Source organism: Fusarium graminearum, chromosome 3, assembly GCF_000240135.3.
Source record: "Fusarium graminearum PH-1 chromosome 3, whole genome shotgun sequence".
Taxonomy (NCBI): domain Eukaryota; kingdom Fungi; phylum Ascomycota; class Sordariomycetes; order Hypocreales; family Nectriaceae; genus Fusarium; species Fusarium graminearum.
The window spans coordinates 511,508-529,333 of record NC_026476.1 but is presented as its reverse complement, the minus strand read 5'-3'; the positions used below and the strand labels follow the sequence as shown (position 1 = coordinate 529,333).

Sequence of the window (17,826 nt, the reverse complement as noted above, 5' to 3'; positions counted from 1 at the left end):
ACCTCTCACAGACTTGAACAGCAATGCAAAGAGGCGGTCAAATGAAAACGGACTCAGCGATGAGTTCGTTTATGATAGTGATGCAGACCAAGAGGAGCCCTCTGACATCGACGACGTTGCACAGGAGGAAGAAGATGCGCTTATGGAAGAGCAGCATAACGACAGCGACAGTGAGACTGACGACGGACATGGGTCGTCTTTGAGCCTCAAACGCAAGGCGAACGATACATAATGCTCGGAAAAGTGTAATAGAAGATGGAAACCTTATCGTCAGGCAAGGCGAACGATGATGGGCTGGGCGGCAGGGCCAAGAAGCATGGGACGCATATTCAGAGCAGTCTCTCAGGCAATTTAGTTTTCTACTCCAAAGTTTAATGATTGACTTCTGCTACCATGACTGTGATTACAAAGCGGAAGATAAGTGCATTGATTGACAGCATTCTCACCAGTTTGACTGCGCAGCACTTCTCATGACCAAGTATACCATCCACGTACACACCAGCCATTCTATAATGACCCTTGCACAACAACATTTGATTAAATTGAAGCAGGATAGATCGCTGGAGAAGGTGAGTTCACAGATGCGCAAATGTAATTATCAGATGATTGATCTATTGGGTATATGCAAAGTCGATGCTAGATCTCTGACTGTAAAACTAAATCATGGTATTGCTATCATTCTCAACCACCACCCTTTAAACGCTCATAACACATTAACTAAAGCTATCTATTGCATTTACCAGTCAGCACCGGGAAGAGCAACCTCAGTTCCCTTGAAAGAACCGGAAACCTTTCCGAGCTCGAGGGCAGCGTTGATGACACCACCGAAACCTTCTCCAGCGATTAATCCTGCAGCGATGGCAAAGGCGTACATCTCAAAATGGTTGTTGAACCACTTGCGCCACCACCAAGCGGTGATAGAGCCGAAGAGAATGGCGTTGGCGTAGCCAGAGTCGGGGCCGAGAACCCAAGCAACACCGACGGACATCCAGTTGGGGAGCCAGTCACGGTACTTCTCGCGAGAACCGACGAGCCAGAAGTGCTTGACGATAGCTTGGACAGCGCAGAGGATACCCATGGCGATGGAGAAGTAGGCAGAGGACTTGGGGATGGGGATGCTGGGCATGGTGACAGCGGTGGCAACAGCCTGCCAAGCGGCGACTGAGGGAGCAGCGAAGGGGCAGATATCAGCGGGGTCGTCGCTGGGCCTGTAGACACAAGGGTAGGCAGACATGAAGAGGACAAAGATACCGGGAGCCAGGAAGACGGAGACGACAGTTCCCATGGCCTGGGCGTAGAACTGCAGCTTGGGAGGAGTCTTGAGGAGGAAACCAACGCGGAAGTCGCTGACGAGAGAGTTGGCGACATCGGCAGTACCGGAGGCAATGTTACCGGCGATAAGGTTGATTCGCTGAGCATCCTTGATGGCAAAGTTGCCCTTGGTGATACCACCGTAGACAAGCTGAGAGGCCTTGGCGGAAGCAGTGAGAGGAGCACAATCAGTGACGGCACCTCCGTAGATGGACATGAAAGCAAAGATTACACCGAGGATACAGGCGAGAAGGGCAAGACCGGCGTTCATGTGGAACTGAACCTCGGTGACAATCATGGCGAGAATGAGAGCGGCGATGGTACCGGTGACCCAGACCCATGTGGGGACCTGCTCCTGAGCAGAAGCGAAATCCTCAACACCACCATCGGCATCAGCCTTGGCAGCCTGGCCAGCGAACCAAGAGTTGTGGGTGCCGCGGGCGACGAGGCGGTTGTTGATGGAGCGGGCAGACTCGCGGAGGGCGAACTTGAAACCGTCAACGACAACCTTTCCATGGAGGAAGAACTCGATGAGAGAGTAGACCATGAGGACCATGACACCGGGCCAGAGCATCCAGTATCGGGGAGAGGCAACGAAGCCAGGCTTGTCGACACCGGTCATAACGTTGAATCGAGTGAGGCCTTCCCACTTGCCCTCACCAATCTCGATACCGATGCACTCGCCGTAGTGGACCAGAAGAGGACCGATCAGACCCCAGGCAACAACGGTACCACCCCACCAAGAGAAGGCGGCGTTGAGACCGACGAGGATACCGGAACCGAAAAAGGCGGGGGTGAGTTGGATGTACCAGCCCCAGTTCTCAGGCTCGAGGAGACCACTGGCGGTGTATCCAGACCAGGCGTAGAACCAGGTGAAGATGTGCCAGTTGTGGAGGATACCGTCGGCGTATTGACCAACGCAGATGATGAGCAGGGCAATGATGAAAGCAATACCAAGAGACTTGATTTTGCGGATAGCATCGTTGGCACCAGAACCGACAGCGTGCATGGAGCGGATGGTCATGGCGGTAGCGGTGGGAGTAGGGAAGACGAGGTTCAGCTCACGAGCGACATTGATGATGAAGAATCGTCGGAGGGGAACAGCAGCGAAGAGACCGAAGAAGGCGCAGACAAGGGTGATTGTGAGAATGCGGCCGAAATCCTTCTTGGGGTCGTCGGAGAGCAGGTCGAGACGGTACATGGCGGGGAGACCGGCGACAAAGACACCGGACATACCACCGGCGCCGGTGGCAGCGGCTTGGACGATGGAGTTTTCCTGGGGACCGAACTTGCCTCCGAGGAGGGGGACGTTGGGGAGGGACTTTGTGAGCATGAGGATGAAGCCGTAACCGAAAATGGCGCCGAACATGGTGGCGGGGAAAGTGAAACCAGTCTTGAGGCCTGTATAGTGTTAGAGGTATTCATGATGGTGAGAAGTGAAGTGGTGAGATGAGGAAACATACCAAGGTAGACGTTGGAAGCGTTGACGAGAGAACCAAGGACGATACCGACAATGACGGCACGGGCAGTCAGAGGGTTGGGCTCGTGCTCGACGCCCTTGGCGGGAGGAAAGCTGGAGAACAAGTCGATGATGCGCTCATCCTCGCTGTCGGCCTCGGACTTGAGGTCCATGTCGATGTTGTGAGGCTCCTTCTCATCGTAGCCAGGCTGGAGAGAGTCTGCGGGGAGACGCTCGGGGACGACAGTTTCGGCAACCATGATTGCTGACTGTGATGATTCAGTTCGATACTTGAATCTATGGTTCACCGGTTGCTGGTACAGAGGGAGAGATTGAGACTGAGGTGGGCATGAAGGGGATATTTATCCATCGGTGGCAAGTGGCAGGCACTTTTGAGAATGCATCCCGATTCAGTAATGGTCCCTTTGGCTCATGCAACCGACAGACAACAATCACTGGCGGCATGGCGATCGGTGACTTCGGTACATGTTTCCCAGAAAAGAAAGAGAGCGATGAGAATACAAACGATCCTCTAAACCAACAGCTCATGGAAGCAACGTTCTAGACAAGATTGGCGACCTTATCTGTGGGTGGTGAGCCAATTGGGTTTACGTCTGTAATTGGAGCTGCCCGAATGGGGAGTATCATTGTTGAACTTTTGTTAGGATGAGCAGGGATCAGGAGATGGGAGGGATTAATGTCTCCACCCCCAGATAGACGGTCCAACAGTCACAGATAGAGAGAGAGAGGGAGACTAAGAGGGTGGGAGGAGAGCGGGTGGCACCGAGGAAACGGGTAGAGGAGAATACGCCACTGATTTAATCATGGTTAAACAGGGCAAGGTTTATGGTTATCTTGATGGTTATACAGTGAAGGTGTTACATTGACAAGTAGACCAAGTATGTACCTCAGTCTCAAGTAGGTATGTACCTCACTCTACTCATGTATCTCAGTCTCATCAGCCAAGGGATTATATTCCCTCATCACTCATCCAACATCTGATATCACTCAGACCAGTATCCTCTGACCACGTCCGATAACGCAATAGACCCTGATCAAGACTCATATCAATCTCCATTACTTGATGCCTCTACAATTCAATCGTTACAGAGCGCAACCACCCCTATCACTTCGAGACGGCACTAAACCTAAAGCAGTGTCTTTGTCCGCTATCGTCTCGGGGAACCTTTGTTACGCTTGGCATCCATTCTGCGGGGACCTTTGTTTAGTGGCTGTTGTTGACTGTTGGAGAACGATCAAAGGGCCTTTCTCTCCAATTATGTCTGTGGGGCTCTTATTCCGCTGTCGGAACCAACAATAGGATTCTCGTTTAGATAAGATGAGGATATCGCGATGCATTGATGATACACTGATGAGTTGAGTACAGAGTCTATGCACTGGACGTGGCATATACGGCATAGCATATACTACAACATTACTGTCCATCATACTGAAATAATTAATTAATCTACATTTACAAACAGCCACATCAACTGCCTCCCCCGCAATCTGTCACCATCCCTTGGCAGGGTTCTCACATTCCGCTATGGAGTACCGAGGCCAGAACCCAACTGCCAAGGCACATTTGTCCCCTACGTTAGTTCCCTATTAACCCTGTTTACTCGCTAGCTCAGGTACTTTGTGTAGGAATCGAATCACTTGAAAACGGCCACAAGACGGACTTTTGTTAACCGCTATACCTGTTTTTGTATCTACCGCGGAATGTTTAAACGCCTTTTGCATGACGACGAGCCATTTTGGGAGCAAGTTTATTTTTGACGTTTTGGCTTTTGTCATCGTGATGCTATCTGTGAACCAAGATGATCATGTCCTACCCTATGTCTGTTACAATGTGAGATTTATTGATGCATGCACAATTAGATTCTGCATTTATTCTCCCATGTAGATCATCTTTGGCATATCGCCTCAATCCGAAAACTATCTAATTGTAGAATTGATCAGCGTATCCTACCACGACCTTGGATATCTCGGCGATGGAGCCAAGCTACCAAGAGATTCGCGTTTAACACTCGCGGTTGAAATGGTGTGGCCCGTTTGCCACGCGAAAAATACATCTATTTTGGACAACAGAGCCAAGGATCATGATCCCTGCTTGTCTGATAAATGGTACGTAGATCATCGTGAGATTAGAATTGATTGATAAGTAAGGGTTTACTAAGCTGATGTGATTGGTCTTTTTGGTTGTGATGATATTGTGAGATTTTGCCAATATGATTACATTGTCAAGACAAAGGTAAACTGAGTGGTATCTGTATTTGTTATTTTGCTTATTTAATTTGTATTAATTTGACATTCAGATGCATGCGTAGAGCAAGCAGTATAGTAAAACTCTCGCTTGATCGTTAGTGTTGGAACCAACTGCCTGATGGCGAGATACCAACATTGCCACTTCATCACCTACAACACCAACACCGACACCAACACCATCACCAATAACACCGTCGACCATATCAAACCAAGTAACATGATTCACCGTACAATCTTCCAACTTCCCTTCTCGACACAACTCCCTCACGTGCCCTTACACCATGTCAGCCAAACGGACCAAGATAACCAACCCAATCCCACCGACTCCTTTGCCCTCGCCCCTATCAAACCCAAAAACCCCATATCAACTTTCAGCTCCCACGCAAAAAGGCTTCCCGATATGGTTTGGCTGGCTTCACAGTGGATACCCGCATGCTGTATGATCCTAGTTTACCCCAGCCTGTCAAAGGTTCCTGGGGGCTAGGGAGCTTCCACTTTGGGGCACACACACATTGTTCGGCGACCTCGCCTTTTGGTTGCTCGCCCCCCTGCTACTCTGATTGACTCGATATGCAGAAACGTTACTGTTGATCACTGCATGTTTTTATTGCTGCGGGTTGTGGCGGTTTGTTACTCTCTGGGCCTTGATAAACCGATCGAGTTCCCTAACTGATTCTGGAATAAGACTTTGATAAAGGCGACTTGCTATTATTGCCACAGAAGTTCCCGGTTTGTTGGTTCAGGGACTTATTTCTCGCCTTGCGGCACAGTAAGTTGACCTTCCGCATATCGTTACTTGTCAGCTTCGCATCGTATTGTAGTTACTAACGTGAGATTTACACAATGGGATGATTTCTAATCTAAACGCCAGATATTTGGGGTTGACAGTTGGCTTGAACCTTATCGATCGAGGTCCGTCTATGTCCGTGTCAGCAACTGACAGATGAATAGTCACATCTCCATCAAAACGACTGCCTCCACGATCATCATCTAATCCATCCCAAGCCCGAGGAAAACAACCTCCTTACAACGCTCCAGATACGCCCTCACATCACCCTCCGTATGCCACGCATCATTATACGCAGCGCTCAAACACAACTCGCCTCGAAACGTACCCAGGAACAACCCCAGTCCATTCCCAAGCTCTTCCCCAGTTACCCACGGATCTCGAGCACTGAATGCCTTTATCTCGGGTGCTATGATAGCCTCGACGCGGCCCATGCTCGAGATGGATACTGATGGGTGAGCTTTGGGAGGCGGGATGGGCAGTGGACGCGGAGACGAGGGCAGATCTGGAGTGCCTTGGGCGAACATTGTTGGAGCGAGGATATAAAAGTCTTTGTCTTGTTTGACGGTGAGATAAAAGTCTTTGATAGTTTCCAGGACTGTGTGAAATTCTTGTACGTCGGACTGGTGGTTTTCTGGGTGAAGATCCATGTCGACTACAAGACTTTGACCAGACACAGAATGGTAAACAGCAGCTGGATGTTCCATAGAGTTATACGGCTCAGAGCAGTTTGACCGCTCATTTCGTAAAATGTAGTTGATGTACCGTACTTTCTTTGTCTCGACGGGTTTATCTTGGACATCGCGTACAACGATTGCTGCAGCTGCGTGGAAAGCATGTGTTGGGGTAGCCTTGACATTCTTACAAGCAGCCAACAGCTGTTGAGTTTCTTTCTCGGTGAGTGTAAGTGCCACGCGTTGATGACGACCAGGTACAATTTCTCCTTTGCGGAAGGGAAGTGCGAGGACTTGAATACTTGGATCAGAAGCTACTGCGGCTTTTTGAGCGGCCATTGCATTCAGTCTGTCTATCTGTGCCTGTGGGAGTTTGTCTGGAATACGCGCTGCGATTCGATAAGATGGACTTAGGTTTGAAGCTTCACTTCCGTCTAGAGGTGGGGGATTGTACGTCTCTCCCTTTTCGTAAGCTTCTGCCGTGAGGGTGATATAGTTGTTGAGGAGCATGAGAGTTCCGATGCCGTCGAGGATGTCATGTGGAGAGCGCAAGACGAGGTCTCGACGGATAATCTTGGAGCCATCATCATTTCCAGCAGAAAGGTGAAGAATAAACATTGTAGGGAGTTTGGGGGCTGGAGGATCAGAGTTTGCCCACTCGTTTCCAGACTGGCCATTGAAGATGTGAATAAGAGTCTTGTCGAGCCAAATATTCTTGTCTTCTTTTCCATTGAGACACTTGTATGTTTTTACCCACTCGCCTGTTTCAAGGTTCTGGGTTGCTTGGGATGCTAGTGTAGGGTGATCATATATCAGTGCAAGCCAAGCTTTTCGTAAGGCTTCGTCAACATGCCGTTCCGCGTCTGCAGAGGATAAATCTTTGGGGCTTTTGATGGAGAGTGAGATGTGTCCGGTTATTCCAAAGAACATGCGACTGCTTCCTTCGTAGAGAACGGCCAGTGTTGAATAGAATTGTTCGATTTCGTCGATGGGACGTTGCCATACTCCGGGCTTGACTTGTTGCCAGTTGTAGTCTAGAGAAGCAGCCATTTTTAATTTGTTGGACGTTGTTTGATATGTGGAAGGTGTAGAATAATGGTGGAAGGAAAGTTAGAAGGGAATTATGAGATTCAAGAGGGATTGGGTTAAGATGATATAGGTTATCTCCAGCTAACATCGAGACGATCTTGCTCCGCCTTCGGAGTTTCGGGCCACGTCCCGGTGTTCATCCCATAACCACCATCCAATCTTGTTCTCTAGAATGCTAAACCAAGGCAAAACTCTGGATAATAGACAACTTAGTCCCGAAAAGAGGTCTAGAGAGTGAGATGTTCGCCAATCAATTAAAGTCTAAAAGCTTGGCTGTCCCATCGAGTACGGATAGTGAGGTTGAATCAAGGACATGCGCTATCCTCAATGAGTGATACAGCAAGCAGCCTTTACCTAGAAGAGTAATACAACCAGCAGAAAGATATCAAGAATGAATAAGTCGGTCAGGGTATTAATATTCTATTGTTCGTTATTTACCTCCACTCTTTCTCCACAGGATATGACTTGATACAGTATGTACAGCATCTAATCCTCACATCCACTCCAGTCCAGTTCTAAAACTTCTTCTTAAAACAAGGAAACATAATATTCCTCATAGCCCTCCCGATCATCTTTCTCCCCAACTTCTTACCCCTCGCCTTATACGCCGCCGAGTCATTGGCATGCGGAAACGGCACATCAGGAACCGGCTTTCCCAAAAACTGACACAAAGGCTCCCAGCCCTGACTCAGTTGAAAATCCAAGAGTTGTTCGCTGGGTACATTCTCTCTAATATACTTGTTGTGTCGCGCATACGCCGTCCTCAAATTCTCAACCGTAGTCTCTGGCGTCGGCGCCCCCGTCCAGCCCTGATGCATCTTGAAACTCGCCTTGGCGTTATCATAACCAGCGAATCGTCCGATTGTTTCCCCAAACCATCTGTAGCGTGCGCTTTGGGCTGGTTCAAAGACGATGAGAACGCTCTTGTACCATTTCTCCACCTCGCGCTCAACAAGAATAACCTTTGCGTCAGGATACGCTGGGATGAGAGATTCTGAGAAGAAAGAGGCTACGTCTGAGACAGCTTCGTATTCTCCGAATACCTCGTCCCATTCTGCGCGTGAGAATCCTTTGCCGTTGTATGTGGGGAGGTTAGGGAATGTGGCGTCGGCTGCGCGGTCGAAGATGCGCCATTGCCATTGTTTATCGTCGCGTTCTGAAACTTCCCAGCCGTGATGGACGTTTGAGAAGCCGAGGATTGTGAGGGCGGCCATGAGAGATGCTGTGCCCGTGCGAGGGGCGCCGAGACAGAGGAGGGGAGGAGGGCGAGGAGCCGATTTCTCTTTTTCAACTGATGTTGCCGACATGATGGCGGTATCTCAATGACTGATTTGGTTTGAATGAATGAGTGTGATAACTAAGAGGCGATGGTGTTTAATAAATACTTTTCTTTTTCAGGGTCTTGAATCCTTTGCTGACAGTCAGCTGATCGTCATTTCCCGAGGGTCCGGAAGGAGCAATTGATGCCCATTTTCCGATGTCCCAGCGTAACTAATTTAGTTCTGGGCGTAAGCAGAGATGGTACTAAGTTTTAGCCGGTCTCAGAGACAGTGATGCACAGATCGGACCGGGTCTATCTTTGTGTGCCGGGTCAATGCAAATGCAACCCCATAATCTTGGCTTTATCTTGTCCGAATGAGTAGTCCGAGTACGAAGGATGGTATGCAGTGTGACGGTGGTTATTAGGTTGCATATTGACTGGTCTGATGATTAGAGTTAAATTAAATGTTACAGTCGTCTCATTCTAATTCCCGAGTATTCCGGGACTCGGGAAAAATCTACTGAGAGACAAGAGAAGAGAGTTGATACAGCCTCGAATAACTCTAATAATCCCAGTGAAGATCCTGGTGGGGGTATGGAGATCCATGAAAATTACATGTCAATGCTTGATTACAATTACAGCTGAGAGTTAATGTCTTTTATTAATAGTTACGGTGTTATTATCAGCTGGTCTTTGTACAGAGCATACGTGTACCTGCTACTGACTATTGAGTATCACCTCAACCGGCCAACCCAGCAAATCCTCCCACTGCGATCCCCTCACCTTGTCCACAATCGCAGTAATAAGGTTCTCCGCCCAGTCCTGAAAGAACCAATACTGCGATTCACCCCAAAACAGCAGGATATCATAGTAAGCGAGTATAACGAGAGCCAATGGATGGCCAGATACTGCTAGATCTAGAAAATCCCTCGACACAGTCATCGGCCACCAGAATATAATTCTCAACTCTGGAGGCGACGCTTTGTTTAGTTCTCGCAGTGAATCGTTTACACAACTGGTGATGGACTCTACCGCTGAACTCAACGCAGTACGGCATTGCTCTTCCATGTAGTCGGACGAGATCCTGCGCGCAAGATCTGGTAATCGTGCAGAGAGACCGTTGAGGAGATGACTTGTCGGGTGGACTTGCGTCGTCTCGCAAAAGAGCTCTTGCAGAGGACCATGGGCAAGGTCTGCAGCGCCTGGGGAATTTAGTACAGCTTCCATACCATTCACTAGAGAGAAAATCTCCATCAGACTCTGCACTGGCAGAGAACACCCATGACTGCGAAAAGCGTCGCAGTTGGGAAACGCAGCAAATTTATTGACAACGACAAAGGTCGTACTGCCGTACAAAGCGTGGCAATTTTTAGCGGTGACTTCCTCAGAGAGGGCTTCTCTGATGCCTCGTATAGAAGCGTTTATGTGTTTGGTAGCTTGTAAGAGATAGAATTGTCGTCGCTCGGGGTGAAGATGAGCGAGGTGGTAGGCGGAAAAAGCAAGAATTTGACGAAGAAAGAAGGGAAACGGGAGAGCTGCTTGTGGCATGCGTTGTTGAAACGTTGCCGTGGTGTTGTCAGAAAAGACCATGGTCTTGTACGTGACGGTGGTGTAGTGCAGCATGAGCTCGGCGGTAGACACCCAGCAGTCGGGTTCCTCAAGAGGATTGGAAAACAAAGAGCCAGAAAGTAAAGAAGTAGTAGAAGAAGGACTGTTGCCGGATACGCTGGGGTTTGGCGGTCGCAGGGAACGTGTAGGTGGGAGGGTGTCGTGGTGATCTGCTGCCGATTGGAGACTGCACCAGACTTTGTGTCTGACACAAGCTGTACACGGAACATTCTCATCACACTTTTGGGTCCGTTAGTGGTAAGTGTTACACTGGCCTTTTTGTTGACATGCCTTGACACGACGCTTCTTGCAGCGCGTGCATCCGTTTCGGGACTTTTTGTACCCCACGCGCGTCGACTTGTTGGACATAGTCTCGGCATCCATTTTGATATGTATGTACGATGGTAGTAAGTGGGCTCGCACTCGGTCCGAGAGGGGTTAAGAGAAGAAAGACAAGTTGCAGCTAAATGTAGAGTAATCATTGCGAAATCAGCTGACGGACAAGGATAAAATGAACCCGAATCCGAGCTAATGACAAAGACGAAACCGAGGTCAATTGACCAATTATACTAGAGAATTGGGTGATATTAATGGGGCGTCTTGATGCTGACCCGAGGCGTCATCTTACTTTCATAGCATAAACAAGTGATTGGATAATGTTGGTATTTTATTTACAGCTACCAAAGGTTCTTATCTGGCTACAATATACACAAGAAATATTTATCAGAGTCTGACTCAGTAAACTGATCGTCGTCGAAAGTCAATAGACCTTCGTGCAGCACTACGAATGGCTCGCTTGCACTTAGTACCCTTGGAAGGGGTAGCAACGGGGGTAGGGGTGGGAGACACAGGCTCGGGAATGGTAGAGTTGCTACCTCCACCGACAACCTTGATAGCAGCAATCTTCTCAGCAGCGTGCTCAGCGGCAATCATGATGATCGACTGAGTGTTTCCAGTAGGAAGATCAGGGTGCAGACTGGCGTCAACAACAAAGAGGTTGTCAGTACCATAAACCTTGGTGTTGAGATCCACGACACTGCTTCCGTTGGCCTTGCGGCCGTCGTCAACGCCCATCTTGGCACTGCCCATCCAGTGGTCACCGCTGATCATCTTGGTTGCGAGGATATCATCGACAGTGGCACCGGGTGTAATGTAAGAGAGGGTAGAGTTGCTACCACTAACAAGATCCAGCCAGTATTGAATAAAGTCACCCATAGCCTTGCGATCCTCTTGGTCAATCAACCAGGGCTTTGTCTTGAGGAGGGTGTTTCCACCAGCAGCGATACCGAGCTCTCCAACGGTGGATGTACCGTGGGTCAAGAATGTGCGGACAGTGATAATACCGTCAGCCATGGCACTAGCTGTGCCTTGAAGGTAACGAACACGACCATCAGCGCCCTCGGCAGAAGTCCAAAGGTGCATGCGCTGAGCAGCCTGGGTAATGGGGCCGGAACCCTGCATGTACAGGTCCAGATCAGAGGCAACAGGCTTGGTAGCAATGTCGTTGAACTTGTATGCGGTAAAGTTACTCTTGGTCTTGAACTGGAGCATGACTTGAGCGTGGTCCTGGAGGTGGTGACCGACGGGGAGATCGATGAACTCCGAAGCAGGAGGTAGAGTGACACCAGTTCGAGCAGCACCCTCCTTGACGATGGCAAGAGCATCAGACTTGCCGATACCAGCGTTCCAGAGAAGACGGGGAGTGGACATGGCACCACCAGCGAGAACAACCTTGCCACCGGCCTTGACCTTGATGATCTGCTTGCTACCGTCGGCAGCTTGGGTGAGAACACCAGTAATCATGCTGCCAGATCGAATAGGCTGGATGACCTTTGTCTCGAGCTTGAGGGTAAAGTTGGGAAGAGCCTTGGCAAAGGGCATGTAAGTTCGGGCAGGACCAGCACGCATGTTATCCTTGATGGACCACGAGCAGCGAGAGTAAACCTCGTGCTTCTCGTTGGGCTGCTTGATAGAATCAACTTCCTTCCAGCCCTTGGCACTCAGGTACTTCTCAAGAACCTTGAAAGTCATGTCATTGTAGTACTTTCCATCATCAGAAGGAAGAGTCGTTCCAGGGTTACGCTCGTACAGACGCTCAGCAGCAGCCGACATGTCAGCCCAGCCCCAGCCCTTAGGCCAGCGCTGGAAATCGCGCTCAGGAGGGTGGATGAAGTTGAGACCGTTGATGGAGCTGGATCCACCGAGGAGACATCCAGCTGTGGAAGCGGTGTCACTGCAGAACTTGGTGCCAGACATGCTACCTAGGCTGCTGCCCATGGCGGGGATGTCGTAGGGAGTGAGGGTGTTGTTCCAGGGTAGAGCTTGCTGGGTGTTTCCGAGAGCGACAGTGTTGGCGGGGCCGCGCTCGATGAGAAGAACACTGACGCCTGTCTCGGCGAGGCGCTCAGCGGCGATGATACCAGCTGGGCCACCACCGACGACAATGACATCGTAGGTGATGTTGGAAGTGGTAGGAGGAGTAATAGTAGAGTTACCAGGAACAGGGATAGTACCGTTTCCTCCAGAACCGCCACCGGGAGGAGTAGGAGCAGATTCCTTGGCCATGGCAGCCCACTCAGCAAACTTGGCAGATGCAGCAGCCTTGATGTCAAGACCACCCTGACCGAAGCCAGCACCGTGGTATGAAAGGGCACTCTCGGGCTCAGCAGGCGCGTCGACAGCGATGGTGGAGTAAGCGTAGCCAACGACAGGTGACTCTCCAGTGAGACTGGTGACCTTTTCCTCAACACAGCCCTCACAGAGGAAGGTGTATGAGAAGTGAGTGCTGTTGACAAAGGTACCCTCGGGAATGGGTGTCGCCTTGACAGTAGTGTTGGTGTACGTATCAGGGTTGGCGTACGAGGAAGCCAAACGGAAGCTGGTCACGATATCATCGCCGTTGGGCCAAGCGACAAAGAGAAGACCGCCAACCATACCACCTCGGAAAGAAATACCTCCCCATCCTTCCTTTGCAACGGGAACGACCAGCTGGGCGATCAAGTCCTTGCCGAGAGTCTCGGGAACGGCGATACCCATGCTAAAGTCCTTCTCCACGAGGCGCTGGAAGTCGATACCGGTCTTGGGGTCGGTGTATGCAGTGGTTCGCTGGGCGGTCGACGAAGCGACGAGACCCAAAAGGGCTGCCGCGGAGGAGATATTGAAACGCATTTTGATCGGTTAAAGAGTGTGTTGGAAGAGAATGGATAGACCACCAGGGTCGTTTAAGGAATGGAATAAACCGCGAACGGTAGAAAAAAAGAAGGAAATACACCGTACTTGCGGTGAAAAGAAGACAATCAAATGTAGCGATGGCTTGCAGAGGCTCAACGTGATGGGATGTTATCTATGATATATATCTTGTACTACCCTGGCCTGTGAGCTGGTTAACCATAACTGCAGCTGCGGCTCATATGCAGGAGACCTTTAATATCCCGGCAGTTTAACCTCATTTGGGGGTCACACGTATGCCTCCGGGAGAATTTTACGAAAACCAGGGTTCTGTTTCTTGATTCTGTCATGAACTTTCATGTCGTGATTTTACTTGGTGGAGTTGGGACAAGGGCTGGGCTTGTTTGAGATAATCCCTGTAGATAAGAAGCGCACCAACGGTATGGCGGCCCATGGGGTTGTCGGTTTCAAATTGTGACGGTCTGATTGGCGGATCTTTAGAGCTTGAATTGTTCCTAAAGGTTAAGTTTATGACATGATTGAGGTCGTTTCGTTTCGTGTGGAAGGATTTTATTAAGGGGAGGAGGCTCTGCATGGGAATGTGAGGGCATGTGATTGAACGCTTCATGATCAGTACTTTCAAAGACGCTCTTTATTTTCATAAAAAGGCACATCACTCGTAGAATAATACTACAAGCAGCTATCTTTGTTCAAGGTAGAATGCTTCGCTATTAACAAACAGAGAAGTCAATTACGAAAGCAGTCGACTATCGATATATCAATCTTCTAAATCGAGAATAGCAGAAAAGGGAGGTGATAGATGTTTCTTTGCTGATGCCTCGTCTACCATTTGCAAAATCCAACTAGCTGGGCGACGTGCTATCCAAGCAGAATCAGAAGACTGACCCTTGACCTGACATTCATAAATGATAACCTCGACATACTGGCGGTATTCTGTTAAATAGAAGATAGAAAGATTGTCGCGAAGACGTAGCCTCCTTGGATGTTTAATAGTCCTATCGTCCATCTTAATCTGCGATAATAGCACCATGTCTATAACTTCATTTATAGATTCCTCAGTAACAAATTCTTCATTTAGGAGAATAAACGGAAGCCTCCAAGTTGAAAATTCAATATGGTAATCGCTCATGGCATAACTCGGATAGTCTCGTGCAGATGGCCAAGACTGGGTAGATGTACTTGGACCGACAGAGGGCGGCGGAAGAGTCACTAGAAACCTGTTGCTCCTATCGGTTAATTTAAGGGCGAAAAGAACGACGTTACTGTCAGTTGAGAGTCCCTTAACAATAAAGGGCAAACCTGTTGTACAAAAATTAAATGGATTCCTCATGAGATATCCAAATGAAGTTGAACTTACCACTCATTCTTGTCTCTGGCAGACTAAATTCAACACCTTCCTGATTGATGGTGATCAATTTTTCAAGATCTCTTTCTAATCTGTCAAGAACTCCCTTGGCAGTAAGCCTGTCCCATGCAGGTAAGCTAGTTCTTCCCACCGCCATTTTACTATACGGGTGGCTTCGACCAAGGTCGATTGGAGTCCGCTGAGGAAAATCATGTTTGTAGGCATGACCTTGCCATGGAAAGATGCCACCAGATATGCCATTCAACCTTGTGATGGAAAAGTTGTCCCATGGGGACCGACGTCCGGGACAGCCATTAGACCTCCTAAACGTCATCAGCCTGATCTCTCTTTCCACCATGTGGTCATATGAAGACTTGGTGGCCATAGGGATATCATTATCGTTGAGAGAGTAGCTGTTGAGGCACAGCATTAAACATCGCCACAAACGTGTCAGAAAATAGATATCCTGCGAATTATGATGGGCCAAGATCGTCTCGTTGACGAAGTTGTAACATCGTAACGGAGGTTGCTGAATTGCGATTTTAAGCAAACCCTCAAAGCCGTCAGTTGTTGGTCCTTTAGAACCAACATTTGCTTCCTCCCTTAAGAGCCGGTATTCCAGAACTGAAAGAGCAGATTTCCATGGCGACATTTCCTCTCGTAAACTGTATGACGATGAAGGAATATCGTTAATGGCTTTGGCTTTATTAACCCACTCTTTTATGCGACTATTGATGTCGAGTAGCTTTTTCAAAGATTCGGGGTTCTCGAAACTCTTCACTATATTTCCGTATTCATTGATCTGCCGATGCAACTGAATCTGTTCTATTCTCGGCAAACGATGACAATTTGGAAGATGAACAGACAGATATAAGTTGTCCAGGTAGGATAGGTAGTGTAGGTCATGTACGTCTAGGTCGTGTACGCCATGCACGTCTAGGTCGTGTAGGTCATGTACGTCTAGGTCGTGTAGGTCATGTACGTCTAGGTCGCGTACGTTATGTACGTCTAGGTCGTGTAGGTCATGTAGGTCATGTAGGTCATGTAGGTCATGTAGGTCATGTAGGTCATGTAGGTCATGTAGGTCATGTATGTCGTGTGGGCCCTCATGGTAATGTCGATTTATGTCGTCGATAATTTCGTAGGCGGGAATGATGTACGCCTCTTGCAGTTCAGGGCAACCGGCCACTAAAACTCCCAGCAGCATGCCATTTTCGGCATTGAAAACCCAGGACCCGCTATCTCCAGGTTGTATTAGCCACGGAAGCTCCATCCTGCAGACCCACGTAGCATAGGGGGTTGGCGATTCCGGGATGTTGACAATAGCGTCGGGGTCAACAAAGACACCTCGGAGACAACGTGTCGACCCAGGAGTGGCGATGACTACATGAGTATAGGGATCTGGCTCCGCCAAGGCAATAAGAACCGGGCGGAATTCGCCACTCACCGTCCGCACCAAGTTCACATCCATCCATGACTCAACAATCTGTTTCTGGAGCCCTGGTACCTTTACCAGCGCCCAGTCAAGCTTCATGCCACAATTTTGTCCTTCCTGCCATGCTCTCATAGTAGCACGTGTCTCAGTGGACAGACTCTGCCGCTCTCCGCCGTCCGTAGCCGATGGTGAAAACAGATGACCGACTGTCAAGCCATATACTTCATCTCTAACTACGATGAGACCTCCAATGGTTGCCTTTGCGATGACTTCTGATTCTCTCACGATTTCGACATGGATTCCGCATCGATGCAGCTTCTGCGCCCAGGAAGAGAGATTTCCGTTTGTCATGGCTGGCATAGACTGATTGTCCTGGGACCCAATATCAATCCTTATTAGATTCGTCTCCGCTTCTTTATCAAGGAGGTCTCGATCAGAAATGTTAGGGCTGTCACCATTATCCAAGTTGTCAGAGTTATCGTTGCTTCCAGGAACAGACGTGAACTTTAACACCTTCACTCCGGGTAACATGGTAGCACCCCACCCTTCGTGCAGATGCAGTCTGGAGTGAATAAAGTCGACCAAGAATCGCGCCACGTCTTCATATGCGCATAGAACCGTGATGCATGGCGGAGCGTTATTCTCGTCACGCCCGATGAAATACCCGCGTATGACCCATAGCCGATTGATTCCGCCGATGTGGCCTTCTTTTTCCCTGACCCATCGAAATTTCTCTTTCTTTTCTAGCCCAAGTTGGCCCTCCGTCTCTATTCCTGGTTTGAGATTTCCCCAGTCAAAGTTGACTAGGTCTTTGTGACAGAAGTGCCATCCAATTATTTCAACAGATTTCGCCTCTGGAGGTAAACTGCCGGTGGAGAATTCCACACCTATGCCATCTGTCACTTGTTGATGCTCCAAGCTTATTGCCTTGGAAACTCGATCATAGTCAAGTTTGAAAGCTTGGATTGTTTGTTGTCCAGAGTAGTTCTCGGGCGTAGGGCACTCTTTGTATCTATAGAGAGGGGAATGGTGATGTGATACAAATTTTCCAATGCACCATTTCCAGTTCACATATGCCAATATTGAGGTCATGGCAATAGCTGCAAATGACAAGCTGTTGGTATACAAGGGAGATGTAATCTGTGTAGTCTCTGGAACAAACGTAATGCTTTTTTTTTGTTTTTTGAAATGGGAAATCGTGCATAATCACTGATTTCTGCAAGTAGAAGCGCCGGCCTGTTCTGTTCTTATACTTTATGGCGTCCTCAGCCTTTCAACCGCTGACGATGGTCTGGCCTAACAGCTTTGTGTCTTGCTTACCTCATTTTCTTTACCCCTCCTTTCAGTTATCCAACCACGATGCCGCTTAGGTTGAAAATGAGGCTGTCGGTTTCAGCCAC

The 17,826-nt window shown here is 48.9% G+C and overlaps 6 protein-coding genes across 6 annotated transcripts; all 6 read right to left on the bottom strand.

Moving 5' to 3' along the window:
- Nucleotides 1-736: 736 nt before the first annotated feature.
- FGSG_04876 (uncharacterized protein) lies at nucleotides 737-3,030 on the bottom strand (the record flags this gene model as incomplete). The annotated part of the gene is made up of 2 exons (XM_011325039.1): nucleotides 737-2,712; nucleotides 2,775-3,030. The coding sequence occupies 2 exons, from the start codon at nucleotides 3,028-3,030 to the stop codon at nucleotides 737-739; spliced, it is 2,232 nt and encodes a 743-aa protein (XP_011323341.1).
- Nucleotides 3,031-6,028: 2,998 nt separating this feature from the next.
- Nucleotides 6,029-7,549, bottom strand: FGSG_04875 (uncharacterized protein; the record flags this gene model as incomplete). Its single annotated transcript, XM_011325038.1, has 1 exon — nucleotides 6,029-7,549. The coding sequence occupies one exon, from the start codon at nucleotides 7,547-7,549 to the stop codon at nucleotides 6,029-6,031; it is 1,521 nt and encodes a 506-aa protein (XP_011323340.1).
- A 554-nt stretch (nucleotides 7,550-8,103) lies between these two features.
- Nucleotides 8,104-8,895, bottom strand: FGSG_04874 (uncharacterized protein; the record flags this gene model as incomplete). The annotated part of the gene is made up of 1 exon (XM_011325037.1): nucleotides 8,104-8,895. The coding sequence occupies one exon, from the start codon at nucleotides 8,893-8,895 to the stop codon at nucleotides 8,104-8,106; it is 792 nt and encodes a 263-aa protein (XP_011323339.1).
- A 671-nt stretch (nucleotides 8,896-9,566) lies between these two features.
- FGSG_04873 (uncharacterized protein) lies at nucleotides 9,567-10,841 on the bottom strand (the record flags this gene model as incomplete). The annotated part of the gene is made up of 2 exons (XM_011325036.1): nucleotides 9,567-10,672; nucleotides 10,745-10,841. The coding sequence occupies 2 exons, from the start codon at nucleotides 10,839-10,841 to the stop codon at nucleotides 9,567-9,569; spliced, it is 1,203 nt and encodes a 400-aa protein (XP_011323338.1).
- Nucleotides 10,842-11,192: 351 nt separating this feature from the next.
- On the bottom strand, nucleotides 11,193-13,625 carry FGSG_04872 (uncharacterized protein; the record flags this gene model as incomplete). The annotated part of the gene is made up of 1 exon (XM_011325035.1): nucleotides 11,193-13,625. The coding sequence occupies one exon, from the start codon at nucleotides 13,623-13,625 to the stop codon at nucleotides 11,193-11,195; it is 2,433 nt and encodes an 810-aa protein (XP_011323337.1).
- A 778-nt stretch (nucleotides 13,626-14,403) lies between these two features.
- On the bottom strand, nucleotides 14,404-17,518 carry FGSG_04871 (uncharacterized protein; the record flags this gene model as incomplete). The annotated part of the gene is made up of 2 exons (XM_011325034.1): nucleotides 14,404-14,945; nucleotides 15,004-17,518. The coding sequence occupies 2 exons, from the start codon at nucleotides 17,516-17,518 to the stop codon at nucleotides 14,404-14,406; spliced, it is 3,057 nt and encodes a 1,018-aa protein (XP_011323336.1).
- Nucleotides 17,519-17,826: the final 308 nt, after the last annotated feature.